Source organism: Pelobates fuscus, chromosome 2, assembly GCF_036172605.1.
Source record: "Pelobates fuscus isolate aPelFus1 chromosome 2, aPelFus1.pri, whole genome shotgun sequence".
Classification (NCBI taxonomy): Eukaryota; Metazoa; Chordata; class Amphibia; order Anura; family Pelobatidae; genus Pelobates; species Pelobates fuscus.
Window position 1 is genome coordinate 439745532 of NC_086318.1, and position 21298 is coordinate 439766829.

The following is a 21298-nucleotide window of genomic DNA, read 5'->3' on the forward strand; positions in this document are numbered from 1 at the left end:
GCCGTGGGAAGCCGGCCGGCGTTGTTAATTGGCCACCCAGAAGCTGGAGTGTGCTGCCAATTTACCTCCCTGAAGCTGCGGTTAATTGCCTGTTAACTGTGTGGCCGCTGTTACACTTAGCGGCCGCTAGGTGGCGCTGTTCTGGAGCTCCCCGGGCAGCCAGCACTTTTCTGCCCGGCTTTCATGCACCAAAATCGGACACTTTTCCGTGCAGGCACCGCTGAACCTCCAGCCCCTGGTTCTCATTCGTATGAATTTGGTGAATGCAGGGAAATTCGGTAGTTTATGTTTTATGTGAACTGTAGTAACCCAGATAGCCTGCCATGGAGCCTGTTCGTATAATTAAAGACTTTAGCTCCATGGCAATTAAAATGTATTTGTGTGATCTGGGTGCCATTCACCTAATAATGTGCACCCAGACCTGAGCTATCTGGGGATATGTTACATGTCTGTGTTTTATGTATAAAATGTGTCTGTATGTATTTTAAAGTGATAGTCTGTTTCTGTGTCACCATGTGCATAATGGAGTCTGGCCTTTGTCTTAGGAGATAATTGAATTACTTCATTAATTATCTCCAGGGCAGGGAGGAGGAAACCAAGATGCATGGTGGGAAAGTATTGTGGCTGTGTGTACGAAAATGATACATGTCTGTCTGCTGTTTCAGTCTTCCATCTGGTCCCCTAGGGGAGTGTCCACCAGGTGGGAGACCTGCATAAATACAGGGGCAGGTAGCCCTGAATAAACAGACCACTGCTTGACCTTCAACACGGAGCCTTGTCTCGTTCTTGGGGGGATTCACTGTATGCTGTTGGAGATTGATTGCTAAGGAGTGTAAGCTGATGTCTGCTTTTCCTATTCATCTGCTAGCAGCTATTCGTGAGGTTCCAGCTTGGAGTGCTATCTAATTCCCTGGTATGCAGTTCGGGAGTTTGATGCATTCGCCTGTATCTAGTTCATGAGTTTTGATGTTCTGCAGTAGCTGTGCCTTTCTGAGAAAAGGGGATTATCGCCTAAACTGATTTTTCCCCTTTTATGCTGAAACGGTCCGTTACAATTGGTGGCAAGCGGCGGGATCGTTCCTACAGCCAGAAGGACAGCTACAGAACACCATTGCTTTGGATTTTTACAATTTGAGGGCAACGCATGTCCCAGTACAGCGACCCTAAAAGCAACAGCATGGAACCAGCAGTGGAGTACGATGAGGGTGACATGGATGACCGGGAGGCATTAAGGAAAGGCATCTGGTACCAGGCACTGGACATTGTGGAATACCAACGAGGTGAGAGACTTCCCAAGGAAGATCAGCGTTTGCAGGAGCGACTAGCCCTGCGGATGCCCTTCCTGGGAGAGCAGCCCAGGGAGGAATGGGTAAAAGAATTGGAGCTCCGGGTATGGCAGGAGACGTGGCTGGAGGATGCCTACCAGGCGCTTTGGTGGTATGTTGCACAGCACCTGCCCTGGACAGCCGAGCATGACAAGCCAGAGGGAGAGGAGTTTGATGGTCCTGGCTTGTTATGGGAGTCTTTCTCGGAGCCTGAATTTGGGAGCCCCACACAAGCCCGGTTCAGTGATCTCTTTGAGTGGAGGGAGAGCAGGTATGACTGGGACGACACTCATGAAATTGAGCAACACCTGGTCCACCTAGTAACCCGAGAGATGGAGCTGGAACAGGACTACCAAAATCTGTTCCACTCCAGTGAGAAGGCTCAACAGGGAAGCGCAGACCCAGATCCAGACCCCTTCAGCTGGGAAGATATTGTACAATTTTACTGGGAAGAACCCCAGGTGGCCAGTGGAGATGGGACCGAGGTCTCTCCACCGAGCCTGCAGGGAATTGGGAGCCCAGTCTCCATTCCCCAGCGGCAGTGTAAAGTGCAGGGAGAGGAGAGCAGTATCCTCCCTCCCCAGCGGCAGGCTGAGTTACAGGGGGCAGAGGTAGTTGTTCCTGCCCCCCAGCAGCAGAGTGATATGCCAGGAGGGCAATGTGAAGTGCAGGGAGAGGAGAGCAGCGTCCTCCCTCCCCAGCGGCAGGCTGAGTTACAGGGGGCAGAGGTAGTTGTTTCTGCCCCCCAGCAGCAGAGTGATATGCCAGGAGGGCAATGTGAAGTGCAGGGAGAGGAGAGCAGCGTCCTCCCTCCCCAGCGGCAGGCTGAGTTACAGGGGGCAGAGGTAGTTGTTCCTGCCCCCCAGCAGCAGAGTGATATGCCAGGAGGGCAATGTGAAGTGCAGGGAGAGGAGAGCAGTGGCCTCCCTCCCCAGCGGCAGGCTGAGTTACAGGGGGCAGAGGTAGTTGTTCCTGCCCCCCAGCAGCAGAGTGATATGCCAGGAGGGCAATGTGGAATACAGGGAGAGGAGAGCAGCGTCCTCCCTCCCCAGCGGCAGCGTGAGTTTTCGGGAATTGGGAGCCCAGTCTCCATTCTCCAGCGGCAGAGTATCCAGCAGGGAATAGAGAGCCCTGTCTCCTTTCCCCAGCGGCAGGACTCTGTATTGGGAGGAGAGACAGTCGGTCTCCCTCCGCAAAGACTAGGAATATGTATGGGAGAGGAGCTTGTTACCACCTCTCCCCAGCGGCGGATCATTAATGGGCAGAGTGTTCTATCGGGAGAGGAGCTTGTTACCCCCCCTCCCCAGCGGCAGCTTAATGTACCAGGGGGAGACTGTAAACCCCCCACCAGTGCAGATGGGACCGTGGTCTCTGCACTTACCACACAGGGGGTAGGGATGGTCGGTCCTACCCCCCCACGACAGAGCTATGCAACTAAGGGGGAGACAGCCCGTCTCCAGCAACCAGCCTCCAACCAGACTACTCCGGGGGTAGTGCTGGCACCAGGACAGAGTGCCGCTGGTCTCTGCCCACTCAGCAACCCACCAAGGCAGCTTACCGGTCCCCCACACAGCCGTGGTGAGGCACCTGGACATGGACAAGATTCTCCCTTACCCAGGTGTAGTAACCATTTATTGTGGGTGGGCTGTACTGTTTTTTCTGCTTTGTGGGTGGGTTGCTGGACTAACAAGGGCACTGACCGGCAGGAGGTCAGGTACCCTGTTAGTCTTTTTGGAAAGGGGGAGAGATGTGACGAAACCAATCTCGCCACATTGTATTGGAGGAGCCTGGTTGCCCGCCTGCTGCCTTTGGATTATGGACCGGCAGCTAAAGGGTTAATTTTACTGTGCAGAAGGATTTATTTCTCCCTTTCTGCACAGCAGTTCGGTAGATGTCACCTAAACAGCCGTTCACCAACCTCCCCAGAGCCGTGGGAAGCCGGCCGGCGTTGTTAATTGGCCACCCAGAAGCTGGAGTGTGCTGCCAATTTACCTCCCTGAAGCTGCGGTTAATTGCCTGTTAACTGTGTGGCCGCTGTTACACTTAGCGGCCGCTAGGTGGCGCTGTTCTGGAGCTCCCCGGGCAGCCAGCACTTTTCTGCCCGGCTTTCATGCACCAAAATCGGACACTTTTCCGTGCAGGCACCGCTGAACCTCCAGCCCCTGGTTCTCATTCGTATGAATTTGGTGAATGCAGGGAAATTCGGTAGTTTATGTTTTATGTGAACTGTAGTAACCCAGATAGCCTGCCATGGAGCCTGTTCGTATAATTAAAGACTTTAGCTCCATGGCAATTAAAATGTATTTGTGTGATCTGGGTGCCATTCACCTAATAATGTGCACCCAGACCTGAGCTATCTGGGGATATGTTACATGTCTGTGTTTTATGTATAAAATGTGTCTGTATGTATTTTAAAGTGATAGTCTGTTTCTGTGTCACCATGTGCATAATGGAGTCTGGCCTTTGTCTTAGGAGATAATTGAATTACTTCATTAATTATCTCCAGGGCAGGGAGGAGGAAACCAAGATGCATGGTGGGAAAGTATTGTGGCTGTGTGTACGAAAATGATACATGTCTGTCTGCTGTTTCAGTCTTCCATCTGGTCCCCTAGGGGAGTGTCCACCAGGTGGGAGACCTGCATAAATACAGGGGCAGGTAGCCCTGAATAAACAGACCACTGCTTGACCTTCAACACGGAGCCTTGTCTCGTTCTTGGGGGGATTCACTGTATGCTGTTGGAGATTGATTGCTAAGGAGTGTAAGCTGATGTCTGCTTTTCCTATTCATCTGCTAGCAGCTATTCGTGAGGTTCCAGCTTGGAGTGCTATCTAATTCCCTGGTATGCAGTTCGGGAGTTTGATGCATTCGCCTGTATCTAGTTCATGAGTTTTGATGTTCTGCAGTAGCTGTGCCTTTCTGAGAAAAGGGGATTATCGCCTAAACTGATTTTTCCCCTTTTATGCTGAAACGGTCCGTTACAATAGGTTCATTTAATTATCAGACGATCGCTTCCACCAAATCCACTCATTGAAGTTGTTATGGTGCTGAAATGTCCAGGCGCTCTCCATTTTGCAGTGGTTTAACTTTGAAGTTGGACCTCTGGACACCATTGCTCCCGGCTCCCTTCCTCTCGCTTTCTTCGCAGTGTGGATAGAGTTTTGCCCGGTGGCCGGTGATATCCTAAAAACATCCACTAATCCTCTCAGCATATCTCTGGCCACTTAGTGAGAGAATTAGTACATACCGTTTTTTTCACTTGGGGGCTGGCAATAGAGTAAGAATGGAGGAAAAGAGGAAGGAAGCTTGGGGCAGCCGTGCTGGGCACCAGAGAACCCACTTAAGGGGTAAACCATTACAAAACATGTTCAACCCTAAAGGTAAGAAGTTTCCTGTAATTCCCTCCTCCTTTACAACTTCAGTGATCTGCAGACAATAGGACAGTGTCCCTTTAATTATTACATTATTCATGTCCCTGTGCAGATTATCATGTGGCACATTTACCTCTCTGTACTCTGGATTTGTAACTGTTATGCCCATGACAGTGAGGTATGAGGTATGATATCAAGGATATATTCTCTAAAAGAACAACAAGGCCTGGAGGCAGGAGCTGGGGAGGTTGAAATGGTTATCTTCATTGGTTTCCTTTCAAATATATTTATTTAAATCGACAGCAGCTGACTCGGTCATTGGGTGAACTCAATCAAATCAGCTCGGCACAACAACCAGGTCTTCCTTAATCTCCTGTCAGCCAGTCCTACACTAGCTGTGCTGCCTATTCTGCCTAAACTAATGCGGAAAGGGGTTAACATCTATCACCGACACCCACCCACCCACTGACTGAGAGCACCGCTGCATAATGATGGGCTACAGCGGGTGTGACAGTGTGCGTGTGAGTCTGACAGTGTGTGAGTGTGGGTCTGACTGTGTGTGAGTCTGACAGTGTGTGAGTCTGACAGTGTGTGCGTGTAGGTCTGACAGTGTGTGAGTGTGGGTCTGACCAGGGACGTAGCCGTGAGGCAAACAAGGCATTTGCCTTGGGCGGCACTTTCCAGGGGGTGGCAAAAAAAGCCGCCCCCAAATGCCCAGGAAAATGTCTTGTTAGCCTTGCGGCTAACTGACAATCCAGGCGGGCAGCTACCTAAAAATCCATGCGGGCGGTGCTGGCGAGGGAGCACTGATTTGTGAGCTCTCAGCTCCCTCGCGTGCCACAGAGTGATGCCGGGAGCCGGAATATGACTTCATATTTCGGCTCCGGCATCACTCTGCGGCGCGCGAGGGAGCCGAACAGGAGGATCAGTGCTCCCTCGCCACCTGCAGTCACCAGCCGCCCCAGCAGCCCCACTGGACCCCAGGGAAAGGGAGAACCCCCCTCCCCCGCAGCATTCCCAAAGGTAAGGAGGCTGGGGGATTGAATTTAAAAAAAAAATGTTAGAGTGTTAATGTGTGTGTGTGTCTGTTAGTGAATGTGTGTCTGTTAGTGTGTGTGTGTGTGTCTGTTAGTGAGTGTGTGTGTCTGTTAGTGTGTATGTGTCTGTTAGTGAGTGTGTGAGTCTGTTAGTGAGTGTGTGTCTGTTAGTGAGTGTGTGTCTGTTAGTGAGTGTGTGTGTGTCTGTTAGTGAGTGTGTGTGTGTCTGTTAGTGAGTGTATGCGTGTCTGTTAGTGTGTGTGTCTGTTAGTGAGTGAGTGTGTGTGCCTGTTAGTGAGAGTGTATGCGTGTCTGTTAGTGAATGTATGTGTCTGTTAGCTAGTGTATGCGTGTCTGTCAGTAAATGTGTGTGTGTGTGTGTGTTTAGAAGGCGGGGAAGCGGGGGTGGCGCCTACATTTTGTCATGGCGAGGGCAGCACAAAACCAGTATCCACCACTGGGTCTGACAGTGTGTGAGTGTGAGTCTGACAGTGTGTGAGTGTGGGTCTGACAGTGTGTGAGTCTGACAGTGTGTGAGTGTGAGCCTGACAGTGTGTGGGTCACCGTCTGACAGTGTGTGCGTGTGGGTCTGACAGTGTGTGAATGTGGGTCTGACAGTGTGTGGGTGTGTGAGTGTGAGTCTAAGAGTATGTGAGTGTGGGTCTGAGCATAGGCATGCGCACGGGGTGTGCCGGGTGTGCCTGGGCACACCCTAATCCCCGCGCCACGCCTATGTATTGAGTCCTGCAGGAACAGCGTTCCTGCACTTTTATTTGAGCAGGAACGCTGTTCCTGCGGGCACTCAGTGCCCCCAAATGCCCCTTCCGGCCCCCATGTTCCCCCTGTCATGGCAGGGGATGGGGGGGGGGGCAAGAGGTGAAGGACACACCCCCCCAGTCGGGTGCCTGTGTCCATCTCAGACACGGCGAGAGAGCTGTGTGCTGTCTGCTCCCTCTCGCCGCGCGCTGTTTGCTGATGCTGGGAGCCGGAATATGACGTCATATTCCGGCTCCCAGCTACAGCAGACAGCCCGCGCGGTGAGAGGGAGCAGAGAGCACACAGCTCGCTCGCCGCGTCTGAGATGGACACAGGCACCCGACCCACTGGACCCCAGGGACAAGTCCACGCCAGCACTCCAGGTAGGGAGGCTGGGTGGACATTTTTTTAATAAAAAAAATATATATTTGTATGTGTGTGTGTGTCTGTGAATGTGTGTGTGTGTGTCTGTCTGAGTGTGTGTGTCTGTAAGTGTGTCTGTGAATGTATGTGTGTGTGTGTGTCTGTGAATGTGTGTCTGTAAGTGTGTCTGTGAATGTATGTGTGTGTGTCTGTAAGTGTGTCTGTGAATGTGTGTCTGTAAGTGTGTCTGTGATTGTATGTGTGTGTGTCTGTGAATGTGTGTCTGTGAATGTATGTGTGTGTGTCTGTGAATGTGTGTCTGTAAGTGTGTCTGTGAATGTATGTGTGTGTGTGTGTCTGTGAATGTATGTGTGTGTGTCTGTGAGTGTGTGTGTCTGTGAATGTATGTGTGTGTGTGTTTGTGTGTCTGTGAGTGTATGTGTGTCTGTAAGTGTGTGTCTGTGAGTGTATGTGTGTCTGTGAGTATGTGTGTGTCTGAGTGTATGGGTATGTGTGTGTGTGTCTGTGAGTGTGTGTGTCTGTGAGTGTGTGTGTCTGTGAGTGTGTGTCTGTGAGTGTATGTGTGTCTGTGCATGTATGTGTGTCTGTAAGTGTGTGTCTGTGAGTGTATGTGTGTCTGTAAGTGTGTGTCTGTGAGTATGTGTGTCTGAGTGTATGGGTATGTGTGTGTGTGTCTGTGAGTGTGTGTGTGTCTGTGAATGTATGTGTGTGTCTGAGTATGTGTGTGCATGCGTATATATATCTGTGTGTCAGTATATATATACACACACGCACGTGTATATTTTTTTTTGGGGGGGAGGGGTGGGAAAAGAGTTCCCACACTTTATTCCCCAGGACTTCTCTGGAGATGTCCGGATCTCCCTTGACGGCTCACGCAGAGTCGGCGCTATCTGAGTGCCGGCTCTGCTCTTAGCCTCCATGGGCTGGCGGGGAGATCAAAGATCTACCTCACCAACCCACAGCAACACGGAGGGAGGCAGGAGAGGACCCGGGGAGCTCTAGACAGCAGCTCTGCCAGGTTCCTCTCACGAGATCTGAGCATTGCCACGGCAACACTAAGATCTCACGAGAGTTAACTCTAGCTCCGCAGGCTAGAGTTCACTCTCCACTGGACCACCAGGGATGGCACATGGCAGCAAGGATCCCCCCTCCCTACATAAGGTAGGGAGGGGGGATATTTACTAATCTGCCCCCACCTCCACAATCCCTCCCAACATACAGCCCACACACACACACAGCACATAGACACATACAGCATGCTCACACACACAGTACACTAACCGCACCCTCACAAACACACACAGCACCTTTACAAACACACAACACCCTCACACACAGCACACTAACATCACCCTCACAAACACACACACACAAACAGCACCCTCACAAATACACAACACCCACACACATCACACAAACGGCACCATCACACAAACAGCACCCTCACACACACAGCACCCTCACACAGCACAGTAAAAGGACCCTAACAAACACACAAACACCCTCACACAGCACACTACCAGCACCCTCACACACAAACAGCACCCACACAAACACCCTCACCCACATAGCACACTACCAGCACCCTCACCCGCACATCCCACTAACACCACCCTCACACAGCATACTAGCAGCACACACACACATCAGTGTATGTGTGTGTGTGTGTATATATATATATATATATATATATATATATAGTAAAAATAGAAAAATTAAAATATAATAAATATATACACATGCGGCGTTTGTGCTTTAGGGTGCACACCCTAATGCAATAGGCTGCGCACGCCTATGGGTCTGAGAGTGTGTAAGTGTGGGTCTGAGAGTGTGTGGGTCTGAGAGTGTGTGAGTGTGGGTCTGACAGTGTGTGGGTGTGGGTCTGAGAGTGTGTGAGTCTGAGAATATGTGAGTCTGAGAGTGTGTGAGTTTGAGAATATGTGAGTCTGAGATTGTGTGAGTGTGGGTCTGACAGCATGTGAGAGAGAGTTTGTGAGTGTGTATAAAGGCGTGTGTGTGTGAAAGAGTTTATTCGATATCTGCCCCCTACCCCCCCTTACAGTGGGTTTCTATTAGCCCCTTACCCCAATAGCAACCAGGATGGGAAGTCGTATAATCAGCCAGTAATTCATGTTATAATTCCGAGTCCAGCACCTGTAAAGGAAGACAGTGATTGGTTATATCGTTTGACACATTGATTCTGACAATTAGTTTAAATAATGTTCAAGGAAACATAAACAATGAGATTAATTCACTAAACAAAAAATGGTAGTAAATTGAAAACGGACAAATTTAGGCAAAACAACTGATTATGAAGAATTCTCTAATTGAGATGTAATTATACTTTTAGCAATATATTTTTCAGTTTCTAGCAGATTCCCCCCACCCCCGGTTTATTTCACCCTGTCTCACATGCTATTAGACTCGTAGCGAGCACTATCTGCGCCTGCTGTGCACATGTCTCACATTCCATTTCTCGGTTCTACTTTTCGTCGATCTCCTCTCTTTGCTATTTTTATAGTGCTGTTCTCAGTGATTTATCTATTGAAGAAATACACAATCGAACTAAACGATACACAGATCTCCCATTCACCTCAATCTAATTATACCGAGTGTTTAACTTAACGAAATAGACATGTCTTACTTGGTAGAAACAGTGTTAGTGTTCATGAGGATAGAACTATTAAATGTTACTGAGTTCATATAAAATGATATAACAACCTTTAATCGTCCTTCAAACAAAGCTGGGTTCTCTCTCAAACCAGCGTAGTCACTAATTAAAGTGCAAAATAAACTAAGAGCCAAAGTGGCCCTGCTAATCCACATTGAGTCTGTGGCTGAAGGAGTCCTCCTTCCCGTAATAAAGATATAATGCTTCTTATTCCCTATTCACCCCTCCTCTCTCATCCCGCCCTCCTTTGCCCTACTCCCCCATGTTCATATTTCCCCCTCCTCGTTAGACACGCCAATCTGGCCCAATCACAATGTATCAAACACCTTAACCACTGCAGTTCACCACCAACCAGAAACTCTTAACTCTCAGAAACGTCTTAACTCTCATGAGCTAAGACGTGCAACGCAGGGCTTAGCCCATTGGCTGACAGCAGTCATCTGATGCTTAGGAATTCAGCTTAGGAACCTCTGGCTCCTGTCTTTGGTAGTGGAGCATACCTGTAGCTAAGTGTTGTGGTTATGGTGTTGAAGTGTTCTTTTAATGGGTGATGATGTGTCAGTAAATATATTGATACAATCAATCTGAAAATTCCAACAATGTAACAAAATGCCAATGCCAAGTCGTGAGAGAAATTAGACTTGCCGGTCATAATGTTTACAAGCCAACCAATCAGAGCACTATAATGAGTATTCAAAGCTTGGGAAAGCCTCTATAAATACTATTCCCACTTTCATAATAATAATAATTAGATGGATTTATGTTATTATGTTATTTTTCATCTGTTTTCTTTGTGACCTGGCTTTTTTTTATTTCAAAAGTTAATTCTGGAATTTTTTTTTTGCGGCCGAACATTAGAAGATTTACAAGAAAAAAGATTTCAGATGGTAAGTATAATTAGAACTGCTGCTAATGATTGGGAGCTGGGGTGGGGGACATTAGGTTCCCTCCTTGCTCCTTGTTTCATTATTTAGAAACCCCACCTGCCACTGATGGCGTGGGTGACAATATACCCTCTATGATATTATTATTAAAGCTCCTACCCGCTGCGTGGATAGAAAGATAGTAAAGTGTATGGCGTATACTGCGCCCAAAATTTATACGTACATAAATCTTCAGATCTTCAAAGGCTTTTTTTTCTAGTTTTTCGAAAAAGTCTTTGAACAGGCAAAACGCGCCAAGTGGGACTTTTGCATCTAATTTTAGATCCTTTTATTGCTTTTAACACTTTGTTTCAACTAAAGTTACTTTTTATAGCTATTTGCTTTCCATTTGCTACCTGGTACCAGTATATCCTTAGGTGGGGATTATACCACCCATGCTGCTTTAACTAGAGCAAGTCTTGCTCTAGTAAATGTAAGTACATTACATCTTACCTTTTTTTTATCTATCAGTACTTACTGCACCATTGGAGTTTTTTTGTTTTTATTTGTCTCCATATATACCACGCATATTTGCATTCCATTTGGAGCACCGGCACTGCCTATACCACCATACATCCTTAGACGGGGATTGTACCGTCCACAAGCAATACAGCAGAGCTCTTAGATAGCGCAATCAAATGTGAGTGGATCTCATTTAGCAGTTATTTTATAATTTGTATCTCATCATACTGTATTGCACCATTATTGTTTTTTCTGTTATTCTGAGGTCTAAAGTATTGCATAAATCTGAAGATTTATGTGCGTGTACATTTTGGGCGCAGTATACAGTTTACTATCATATTATTATTTGTGTCCCCACCTGCCACTCATAGATGGGGGCTTGGATGGTCCCCCCGCGTGTCTTATTATGGTCCCCACCTGCTGCCCCCCCCCCCCCCATTATAGGATACTCTGTTCCCCCACCCACCCATAGTATTGGGATGACCCCCCATTTTTTTTTATTTATTATTATTAAATAGCCCTATGGGTTTTTTATTTAATTTATTTTTAAACCATTTTTTTTATGTGGTGCCTGGCTGGCTAGGAAGAGCTGGTCAGCCATCACATACTTAATCCTCACACTGCCAAAGGTTGTTTAAAGGGTCACTATAGTCACCAAAACAACTTTAGCTTAATGAAGCAGTTTTGGTGTATAGATCATGTCCCTGCAGTCTCACTGCTCAATTCTCTGCCAGTTGGGAGTTAACTCACTTTGTTTATGAACCCTAGTCACATCTCCCTGCATGTGACTTACACAGCCTTCCTAAACAGTTCCTGTAAAGAGTCATCTAAAGTTTATCCTTCCTTTATTGCAAGTTCTGTTAATTTATATTTTCCTATCCCCTGCTATGTTAATAACTTGCTAGATCCTACAAGAGCCTCCTGTATGTGATTAAAGTTAAATTTACAGAGGAAGAGATATAATTGTTTAGGTAAATTACATCTGATTGAAAGTGAAACCAGTTTTTATTTCATGCAGGCTCTGTCAATCATAGCCAGGGGAGGTGTGGCTAGGGCTGCATAAACAGAAACAAAGTGATTTAACTTCTGAATGGATGTAAATTGAGCAGTGAAATTGCAGGGGAATGATCTATACACTAAAACTGCTTAATTAGCTAAAGTTGTTTAGGTGACTATAGTGTTCCTTTAACTATTTGATTGCTAACGATGCCAGCATGCACATAGTTTGGATTTTTTGGGGGATTCGAAGCATTTAGGTGTGAATGTCCGCCGTCTGGCTGAAACCTCGACCAGATTCATGCCCATTCTGTAACTGAATTACCAATCCCTGGCATTGTTAAATACCATATTTACGCCCATTCCATAACTGAATGACCAATCCCTGGCATTGTTAAATACCATATTCACGCCCATTCCATAACTGAATGACCAATCCCGGGCATTGTTAAATACCATATTTACGCCCATTCCATAACTGAATGACCAATCCCTGGCATTGTTAAATACCATATTCACGCCCATTCCATAACTGAATGACCAATCCCGGGCATTGTTAAATACCAGATTCACGCCCATTCCTAACTGAATGACCAATCCCGGGCATTGTTAAATACCAGATTCACGCCCATTCCATAACTGAATGACCAATCCCTGGCATTGTTAAATACCATATTCACGCCCATTCTGTAACTGAATGACCAATCCCTGGCATTGTTAAATACCACATTCACGCCCATTCCGTAACTGAATGACCAATCCCTGGCATTGTTAAATACCATATTCACGCCCATTCCATAACTGAATGACCAATCCCTGGCATTGTTAAATACCATATTCACGCCCATTCCGTAACTGAATGACCAATCCCGGGCATTGTTAAATACCAGATTCACGCCCATTCCATAACTGAATGACCAATCCCGGGCATTGTTAAATACCACATTCACGCCCATTCCATAACTTAATAACCAATCCCTAACATTGTTAAATACCATATTCATGCCCATTCCGTAACTGAATGACCAATCCCGGGCATTGTTAAATACCATATTCACGCCCATTCCATAACTGAATGACCAATCCCTGGCATTGTTAAATACCATATTCACGCCCATTCCGTAACTGAATGACCAATCCCGGGCATTGTTAAATACCAGATTCACGCTCATTCCATAACTGAATGACCAATCCCGGGCATTGTTAAATACCACATTCACGCCCATTCCATAACTTAATAACCAATCCCTGGCATTGTTAAATACCATATTCACGCCCATTCCGTAACTGAATGACCAATCCCGGGCATTGTTAAATACCATATTCACGCCCATTCCATAACTGAATGACCAATCCCTGGCATTGTTAAATACCATATTCACGCCCATTCCGTAACTGAATGACAAATCCCGGGCATTGTTAAATACCAGATTCACGCCCATTCCATAACTGAATGACCAATCCCGGGCATTGTTAAATACCAGATTCACGCCCATTCCATAACTGAATGACCAATCCCTGGCATTGTTAAATACCATATTCATGCCCATTCCGTAACTGAATGACCAATCCCTGGCATTGTTAAATACCATATTCACGCCCATTCTGTAACTGAATGACCAATCCCTGGCATTGTTAAATACCACATTCACGCCCATTCCGTAACTGAATGACCAATCCCTGGCATTGTTAAATACCATATTCACGCCCATTCCGTAACTGAATGACCAATCCCTGGCATTGTTAAATACCATATTCACGCCCATTCTGTAACTGAATGACCAATCCCTGGCATTGTTAAATACCACATTCACGCCCATTCCGTAACTGAATGACCAATCCCTGGCATTGTTAAATACCACATTCACGCCCATTCCGTAACTGAATGACCAATCCCTGGCATTGTTAAATACCATATTCACGCCCATTCCATAACTGAATGACCAATTCCGGGCATTGTTAAATACCAGATTCACGCCCATTCCATAACTTAATAACCAATCCCTAGCATTGTTAAATAGTGCGAACAATATCTGTATTTTGCCATCCGAACATTCGAGACTAACCCTGTATATGTAACTAGTGAGGTATTCTGAAAATTAAAGTAAAATAAAAGCAATAAACCAAAGGGCAGATCAGGCAGATGTGGATTCTCCCAGGAGAATCTCTTCGAATTATGTGATCAGTTAGTGTTGCCGTGCAATTTAATTTTCATCCTTTTATAAAAGTGTCACTCTCCGTCTGTCATGTTCCTTAAACTCCAGCAGATTAAAACATTTGGGAGACTTTTTTCTACCTTGTTTTTTTGGCTTTTTTAATAAACAGAACTTTTTTTCCTTTCACAAGCAATTTGATGAACTTTGATAAAAATGTATGAATCTCGCGCGTGACATTTGAATGTAGGGGTTACTTAATCCCAGTCATTGTTTGTTACTCAGATTTTGATTGCAGGAAGAGAACGTTCATCTTTCTGTTAGTGTCAGCTCTGATTGCACCAACACGGTCTGTGCTCATTTTATTAACCGTAAGTCCCAGCGTACACACTCAGTGCCATATGGCTCCTGCAAGGAATCGTGGGACATTTGAAATTTGCATTGTATGCCATAATATTCTGGAAGAGCCTTGCATTTAACACAAATTAAAAAGAACAATCCTAATTATGTAAAATAGCAACTATTGGCTCTTTTAATTATCTATTATAATGCGTATTCCTCCTCAAAGGGACACTAGAGGCACCAAAACAACTCAACAAGCAGTTTTGGTGTATAGACATGGCCGGGGCAAGGATTCTTGCCCCCCCCCCACACACACACACACACACACACTAACTAATATACACAGTGTCACTAACACACTCACTAACACTCATTCACATACACACACTCTCACTGACAGACACACAGTGTTACTTACACACTCTCATTAATACACACACACACACATTTACTGATATACACAGTGTCACTAACACACATTCACATACACACACTCTCACTGACTTAGACACACAGTGTTACTTACACACTTTCATTAATACACACACACTGTCACTCAAACACAAATTCACACCACTTTACATAAAGTCACACTTAGCCATACCTGAGTGCTGTGACTGTAGGAGAAGGGGACCAGCCTGTGGGAAGTTGTTCTTCTTTCTACTGGGGAGAGCAGGAGAGCCATGTATTGTGCATAGATAATGCCCCTGCAGTCTCACTGCTCAATTCTCTGCCATTTATGAGTTAAATCTCTTTGTTTATACAGCCCTAGCCACACCTCCTTGCATGTGACTTGCACAGCCTTCCTAAACACTTCCTGTTAAGTGAGCTCTAATGTTTAAACTTTCTTTATCACACTTTATTACTTTAGAATTTCTTATCAACTGATCTGTTAATAGCTTATTAAACCCTAAGGAGCCTCCTGTATGTAATCAAAGTTCAATTTACAGAGCAGGAGACAAACATTTACAAAGCAAGTTAAAATCTGATTGAAAATGAAACCATTTTGTTTTCATGCAGGATGTGTCAGTCACAGCCAGGGGAGGTGTAGCTAGAGATGCATAAACAGAGATAAAAGTGATTTAACTCCTAAATGGCAGAGAACTGAGCAGTGAAACTGCAGGGGCATGATGTATACACCAACACTGCTTCAATAAAATCAAGTTGTTTTGATGCCTACAGTGTCACTTTAATGGCACTGATTCTCAGTTAGGACAAAACAAAATTATATAAAGCTTGAAATATACATTTTGGCAAAACGCCCTCTATTTACCAATAGGGAGAGTGGCCTGGTTTAAGACCACTAACATATACCCAGCCCCTCAAACTAGCTGTCAAAGTGCCCTAAATACAAGGAATCACCCAAGTAGGGAAGGAGATAAATGGGCCGGTTATAGATCAGATAGAGATAAGTTGTATGCTGGATAATATTTTAATTTTCAATAATGGGTATAGAATTTATAAGCATAAGGACCTGAATTTAACATTTTGTTTATGTTTTTTAAATGATTTTATATTTTGGATAATTGTTTAAAATGATTTTTAAAAATATTTTTTTAAATACAAAATATAATAGTATATCAAAATATTGACATATGAAAGTATTTTTCATAATATTAAATAATTTTAAAGGTTTATCCAACAATATAAAATCATTTGAAAAGCTTAAAGTCAAAGTGAGGCCCATGTGACTGTGGAGTGTCATGGTGACACAAATAGAGCTCAGCGCAACATACGGAAAATATATTAAGTAATTTTTAAATAGTATTTCAAAGCTAATTAAAATCAAGTAAACAATGTGTGGACTTAGTCACACCATATGGGCCACATTGTGTTTAAGCCAACTGGCTCTTTCAAAGCATTTGTAAAACCGTGAAAAAATAGAGATCATTAAAGGTATTTTTTTCTTTTTTCTACATTTATTGAATATTAAAAACTGTAACGTTCATTCCCATTTTCAAATTTCTGGGTTATTTACTAAACTGAGAATCCAAAGTGAAATTGAGTGGAACTTTTAAATTTAACACCAATGTAGCCGAACTGTAAGCAAAGCTGGCTTAGAGAACGTTTCCAGTTTGGCTATTTGACCTTGAATTAATACCTCTCAGCCATTCCGATTCTGTCAGGCCCTGTCTTGCTGTACAAGTTTAATTCCCTGCTGTCCCGCATTTGGGAACCCGAGGAAACTGTCCTCAGTATTCATGACATTTTGCCCTCTATGTCCTGCCATCAGTGGGCCGACCTAAGTGATGGACAGGCAGCCTGATGTGTATTCACACCAGACAGCTACAATTAACTCAAGTAGACCAGTCGCCTTTCAAGATGGGTGAGCCCCTTTAGGGGCAGAGCTAGTAACGCGATTGCATCACTGGTCCACTCCTTTTACCTCCCTCCCACCGGCGTCCCAATTCTCTGGATTTGGATGGTATGCTTGAATTTGATATTTACTTTGAATTCTTACTTAATTAATAACCCTGTTAGTTACTGAATGGTGAGCTTGAAGAATCTATTCTGCGTTAGTGAATCTGATGCGTGTGTCCATCAATCTCCAACTGACATCATGGCGAGACGCACTGCGTTTCACATAACAGATAACGCTTTTAGTTCTATCAGTTGTGATACAATCCTCTTCACGTTCTAATTATGATTCACCCTGCAGAGCGTTTCACATCTTCTGCCACAATTATAATTAGATAACTTACTCTTTAATCATTTTTTTCTTTCAATATGTATGATTCATTTATTTTTCCTGACAAATGTCTGATATTGAAACTGTTATTTTCTTGGAGACATCTAAAATAACGTGGGATATGTTACAGATACATTTGTACAAACTCTGTGAATGCAAATAGCACCTTACGAGAAATAACATTTATACAGAGTATTTTCTATTTTTTTAGGAAGGAAGTAACACGCCGATCCTGTAAGATCTCCTTCAGCCTAACAAGTGTCGTCCTCTGCATTAAATCAAGTTCATTACACATCACTGTGAATATTTATGATGAATGTTCAGGACCTAATCAGCTGAAACGTTGCAATCACAGTCACTTTGATGTTATGGCTCATTCACAATCATGTCCTTGCAGGGTCCACAATAAATGAACACACTATTAACCTTCTCACTCTCAAATATGTTCACACAAATTCTACCTCCTGTGGCACTGTGCTGCTACCTTTGTAGGTCAAATCTTATTGCTGCATTAGCGCAGCCAGGCAGGAGGGATAGAAGACTCTCAGCACAGGGAGTACACTATAGGCATTCTGTGCAGGCTGCAATGTAAGCCTGTAATTCTCTCTATACCCCAAACCTACATCACAGGGTGCATTACTGCTCTCTGCATCATTGCATCGCTCATCATTAAAATGGTGCTATAATGCCACTGCAGTTTTTATAAAGCACTGACATCAAAACATTGCTTTTTATGATGATTCAACATTTAAATGTCAGTATTATTAAAGTGTAGACATGTGCAATTAGTTTCGGGCCGAATTTCAGCTAATTCGGACATTCAGGTGCTTCCGAATGTCCGAATAGTTGAATTGCTGAAGTGCCGAATTGCTTAAGTCCCGAACTGGCGAATTTCCGAAGTGTAGTAGTGCCGAAGTGCCGCATTGGTAAAGTGCCGAAGTTCCGAAGTTGCCTTAGTTCCGAGGTGTCAAAGTGCCGAAGTTCCGAAGTTCCGAAGCACAGTATTGCCTAAGTACTAATATACTTACCCAGTGAAAGAAGAAGAATGTTACACTGTATACAATTTCAAATAAAAAGTATACAAACATAGCCAGGATTCAGCTGTAAGCATTTGCAACACTTACAACAATCAAGTAACATACATTCATATAAAATGTAAGTTACTTGGCCAGTCAGTGTAATGACAGGAATGAATAAGAAGATAACTCCCTAATTCCCACGGTATTAGGGAGGTATCTACTAAAAGTCTGAAAGACCTAAATTGGTCTTTCAGCCAAATTTACTAATACTAAGTAAAGATTACTCAGTATTAGTAAATGATGCCCCTACTCGCTATACCGCGAGTAGGGGAATGTCTATTAAACAGTGAGCAGCCTGTGACCTAATGTCCTCCCCCCTGGCCCCCACCTCTGAGCGGTGGGTGGGGGCCCTAAATACAAATTGGGGGGGGACCTAATGTCCTCCACCCTGGCCCCCACCTCTGAGCGGTGGGTGGGGGCCCTAAATACAAATGGGGGGACCTAATGTCCTCCCCCCTGGCCCCCACCCCTGAGGTGGGTGGGGGCCCTAAACAAAAATAAGGGGGGGGACCTAATGTCCTCCCCCCTGGCCCCCACCCCTGAGCGGTGGGTGGGGACCCTAAACAAAAATAAGGAGGGGGGGATCTTTAACTAAATACCTGTAAAAATAAATAAAAATAAACTTACCATTCAATGTTTTCTTTCTTCTAAAATCTTCTTTTTTCAGCCCCAAAAAAGGCCAAATAAAAAACCATAATAGCCGACGCAATTAAAAAAAAAAAACAGCAGCGAGGGGTCCGCGCAGACTGAGCTCTGCAGGGCGGGGGAAGGCTTATAAAGCCTTGCGCCGCCCTGCATTTAGGCTCAGAGCACTCTGATTGGTGGGTTTAAGCCATCCAATCAGAATGCTCTGACAGGTAAATGAAGAGACTGACAGGTAAGTCTCTACATTTACCTGTCACAGCACTCTGATTGGTTGGTTTGAAATCCACCAATCAGAGTGCTCTGTGTCATTTTACACAGCGTGGGAAAGTTCTTTGGAATTTTCCCACGCTGTGTAATTTGACTCATAACACTCTGATTGGTGGATTAAGTGTCATATTGACCCCCATAGAGTGAGGGGGGACATGGGGGGCTTATGAAGTGGCGGGGAGCACTGCTCCCTGCCGCTTCTATCTTTACATATTACAAGGAGGGAGCTGCGTGCCGGTACGAACAAATGAACACTGATACACAGTGTTAGTTTGTTCGTCTGATTTTTTCTATTCATTCATTCGTCTGTCTGATGAATGAATGAATAGATGAAATTCCCGTTCGCATGTCCAGGTGTTTCACTTGGCATGTGCGGGAATCTCACAGTCTGTCTAGTGTGGGCAGATGACGTGTCCCACAGGGACTTCACCTACCCACACAAAGATGGCGGCGCCCTGAATAAAGATCGGGGCAGAAAATAAAGAATAAAAAATAGGTAATCTGGGGGTCTTAGGGGTATTTGGGGGTGACTAAGGGGTCAATTGGATGTAGTGGAGGCGGAAGGGGGGTTAAAAAAAAATGACAGTGCCGCTTTAACTGCTAACTGACATCTGGGAATATTCCTTTCAGATTATAGTATACCCTGGGAATCAGAGAAATATATCAGAATACTATATATGACTCTACACATTCTTAGAGTTACACCTCGGACACACATTGTTACACCTCCAGCAACAAAGTGCAACTCACTGAAATTCTAGACCAGGGGTCCTCAAACTCCGGCCCCCCCAGATGTTGCTGAACTACAACTCCCATGATTCTTTGAACTACATAGATAGCTAGAGAATCATGGGAGTTGTAGTTCAGCAACATCTGGGGGGGGGGGCAGAGTTTGAGGACCCCTGTTCTAGACTGTAAGCACCACGAACACTTCAAATCGGTGATATTGTAATGGTTCTTGGATTAACCCTTTAAGTCAGTGCTTTATATACTTAAATATTTTCACACAAAAATTAAACAAATAACATGTTATACAGTAGGAATATATAAATAATTATTAAAGTGAATGTAACACCGGTTTTCCCTGAACACCCTGGAAGGCCTTTGTGGGGTTATTTGAACAGTCAAACTGCTATAATGCCCCATAATCGGACATAGGCCCATCAAATACATGAAACAGCCTGGTCTCTTATATGGCATTGTAGCTTCACAGCAAAGTGTCAAATGCATACAATAGGAGAATCGTTGTACTTAGCCGAATCGTGGTACTCAGCAGATGTTGCTGAACACAATATGTGATTTTGTACAGGAATAGACATATCAGCTTAATGAAATACTCATTAAAATAACCTTGTCATATATCTGTATGTTAAAAAACTGAAAAAAAACAAAATTTTATTACAATATTTAGCAGAGATTGGTGGTGAAATTGCTATGTTTAAAGGTGTCAAAATCCCTGAGGTAAATAGCCTGTGATGTCTACTTTATGTAAATCTATACTTTTGCGTGGCAAAAATTCTAATAAACTGAAATCCTAGACATATTATGTACTCAGTAAATCAGAACAAACAAATACATTTTTGAATAACTTTGCACTTATTATGTGCACATTATTATTGTATATTGTATTATTGAATAGTTTTTTCATATTTTTTTTTCATTTTTTGAATTTTTTTATAATAAATGTGAATAAATGAGAATTTATATATGTATATAACAGATCTGACTAAAGCCATTTTTGTCCTTTAAAAAACAGTATATAATGTTTTGGTGCAATAAATAAGAAAAATGCATATTGCAGTTGAACGCAAACATTTTTGTGCGTGCTTAAAGGAACACTATAGTTACCAAAACAACTTTAGTTTAATGAAGCAGTTTTTGTGTATATATCATGCCTCTGAAGTTTCACTGCTCAATTCACTGCTATTCAGGAGTTAAATCACTTTTGTTTTTGTTTATGCAGCCCTAGCCACACCTCCCCTGGCTGTGACTCACACAGCCTGCAAATCAACAAAAACTGGTTTCACTTTCAATCAGATGTAACTTACCTTAAAAGATTTTATCTCCTGTTCTGTAAATGGAGCTTTAATCACACACAGGAGGCTCCTGCAGGGTTTAGAATGCTATTAACATAGCAGAGGATAAATTCTAAATTAAACAAAATTTGCAATAAAGGAAGTGTAAACATTAGATGTCTCTT

General features: G+C 44.2%; 1 protein-coding gene across 1 annotated transcript in view; it reads right to left on the reverse strand.

Annotated features, from left to right (window-relative positions):
* GLP1R (glucagon like peptide 1 receptor) overlaps window positions 1-21298 on the reverse strand; it is a 451384-nt gene that overhangs the window by 36773 nt on the left and 393313 nt on the right. Inside the window, exon 9 of the mRNA XM_063441557.1 lies at window positions 8956-9025. Within this exon, the coding sequence (XP_063297627.1) occupies window positions 8956-9025 (70 nt within the window). The remainder of the gene's footprint in view (window positions 1-8955; window positions 9026-21298) is intronic.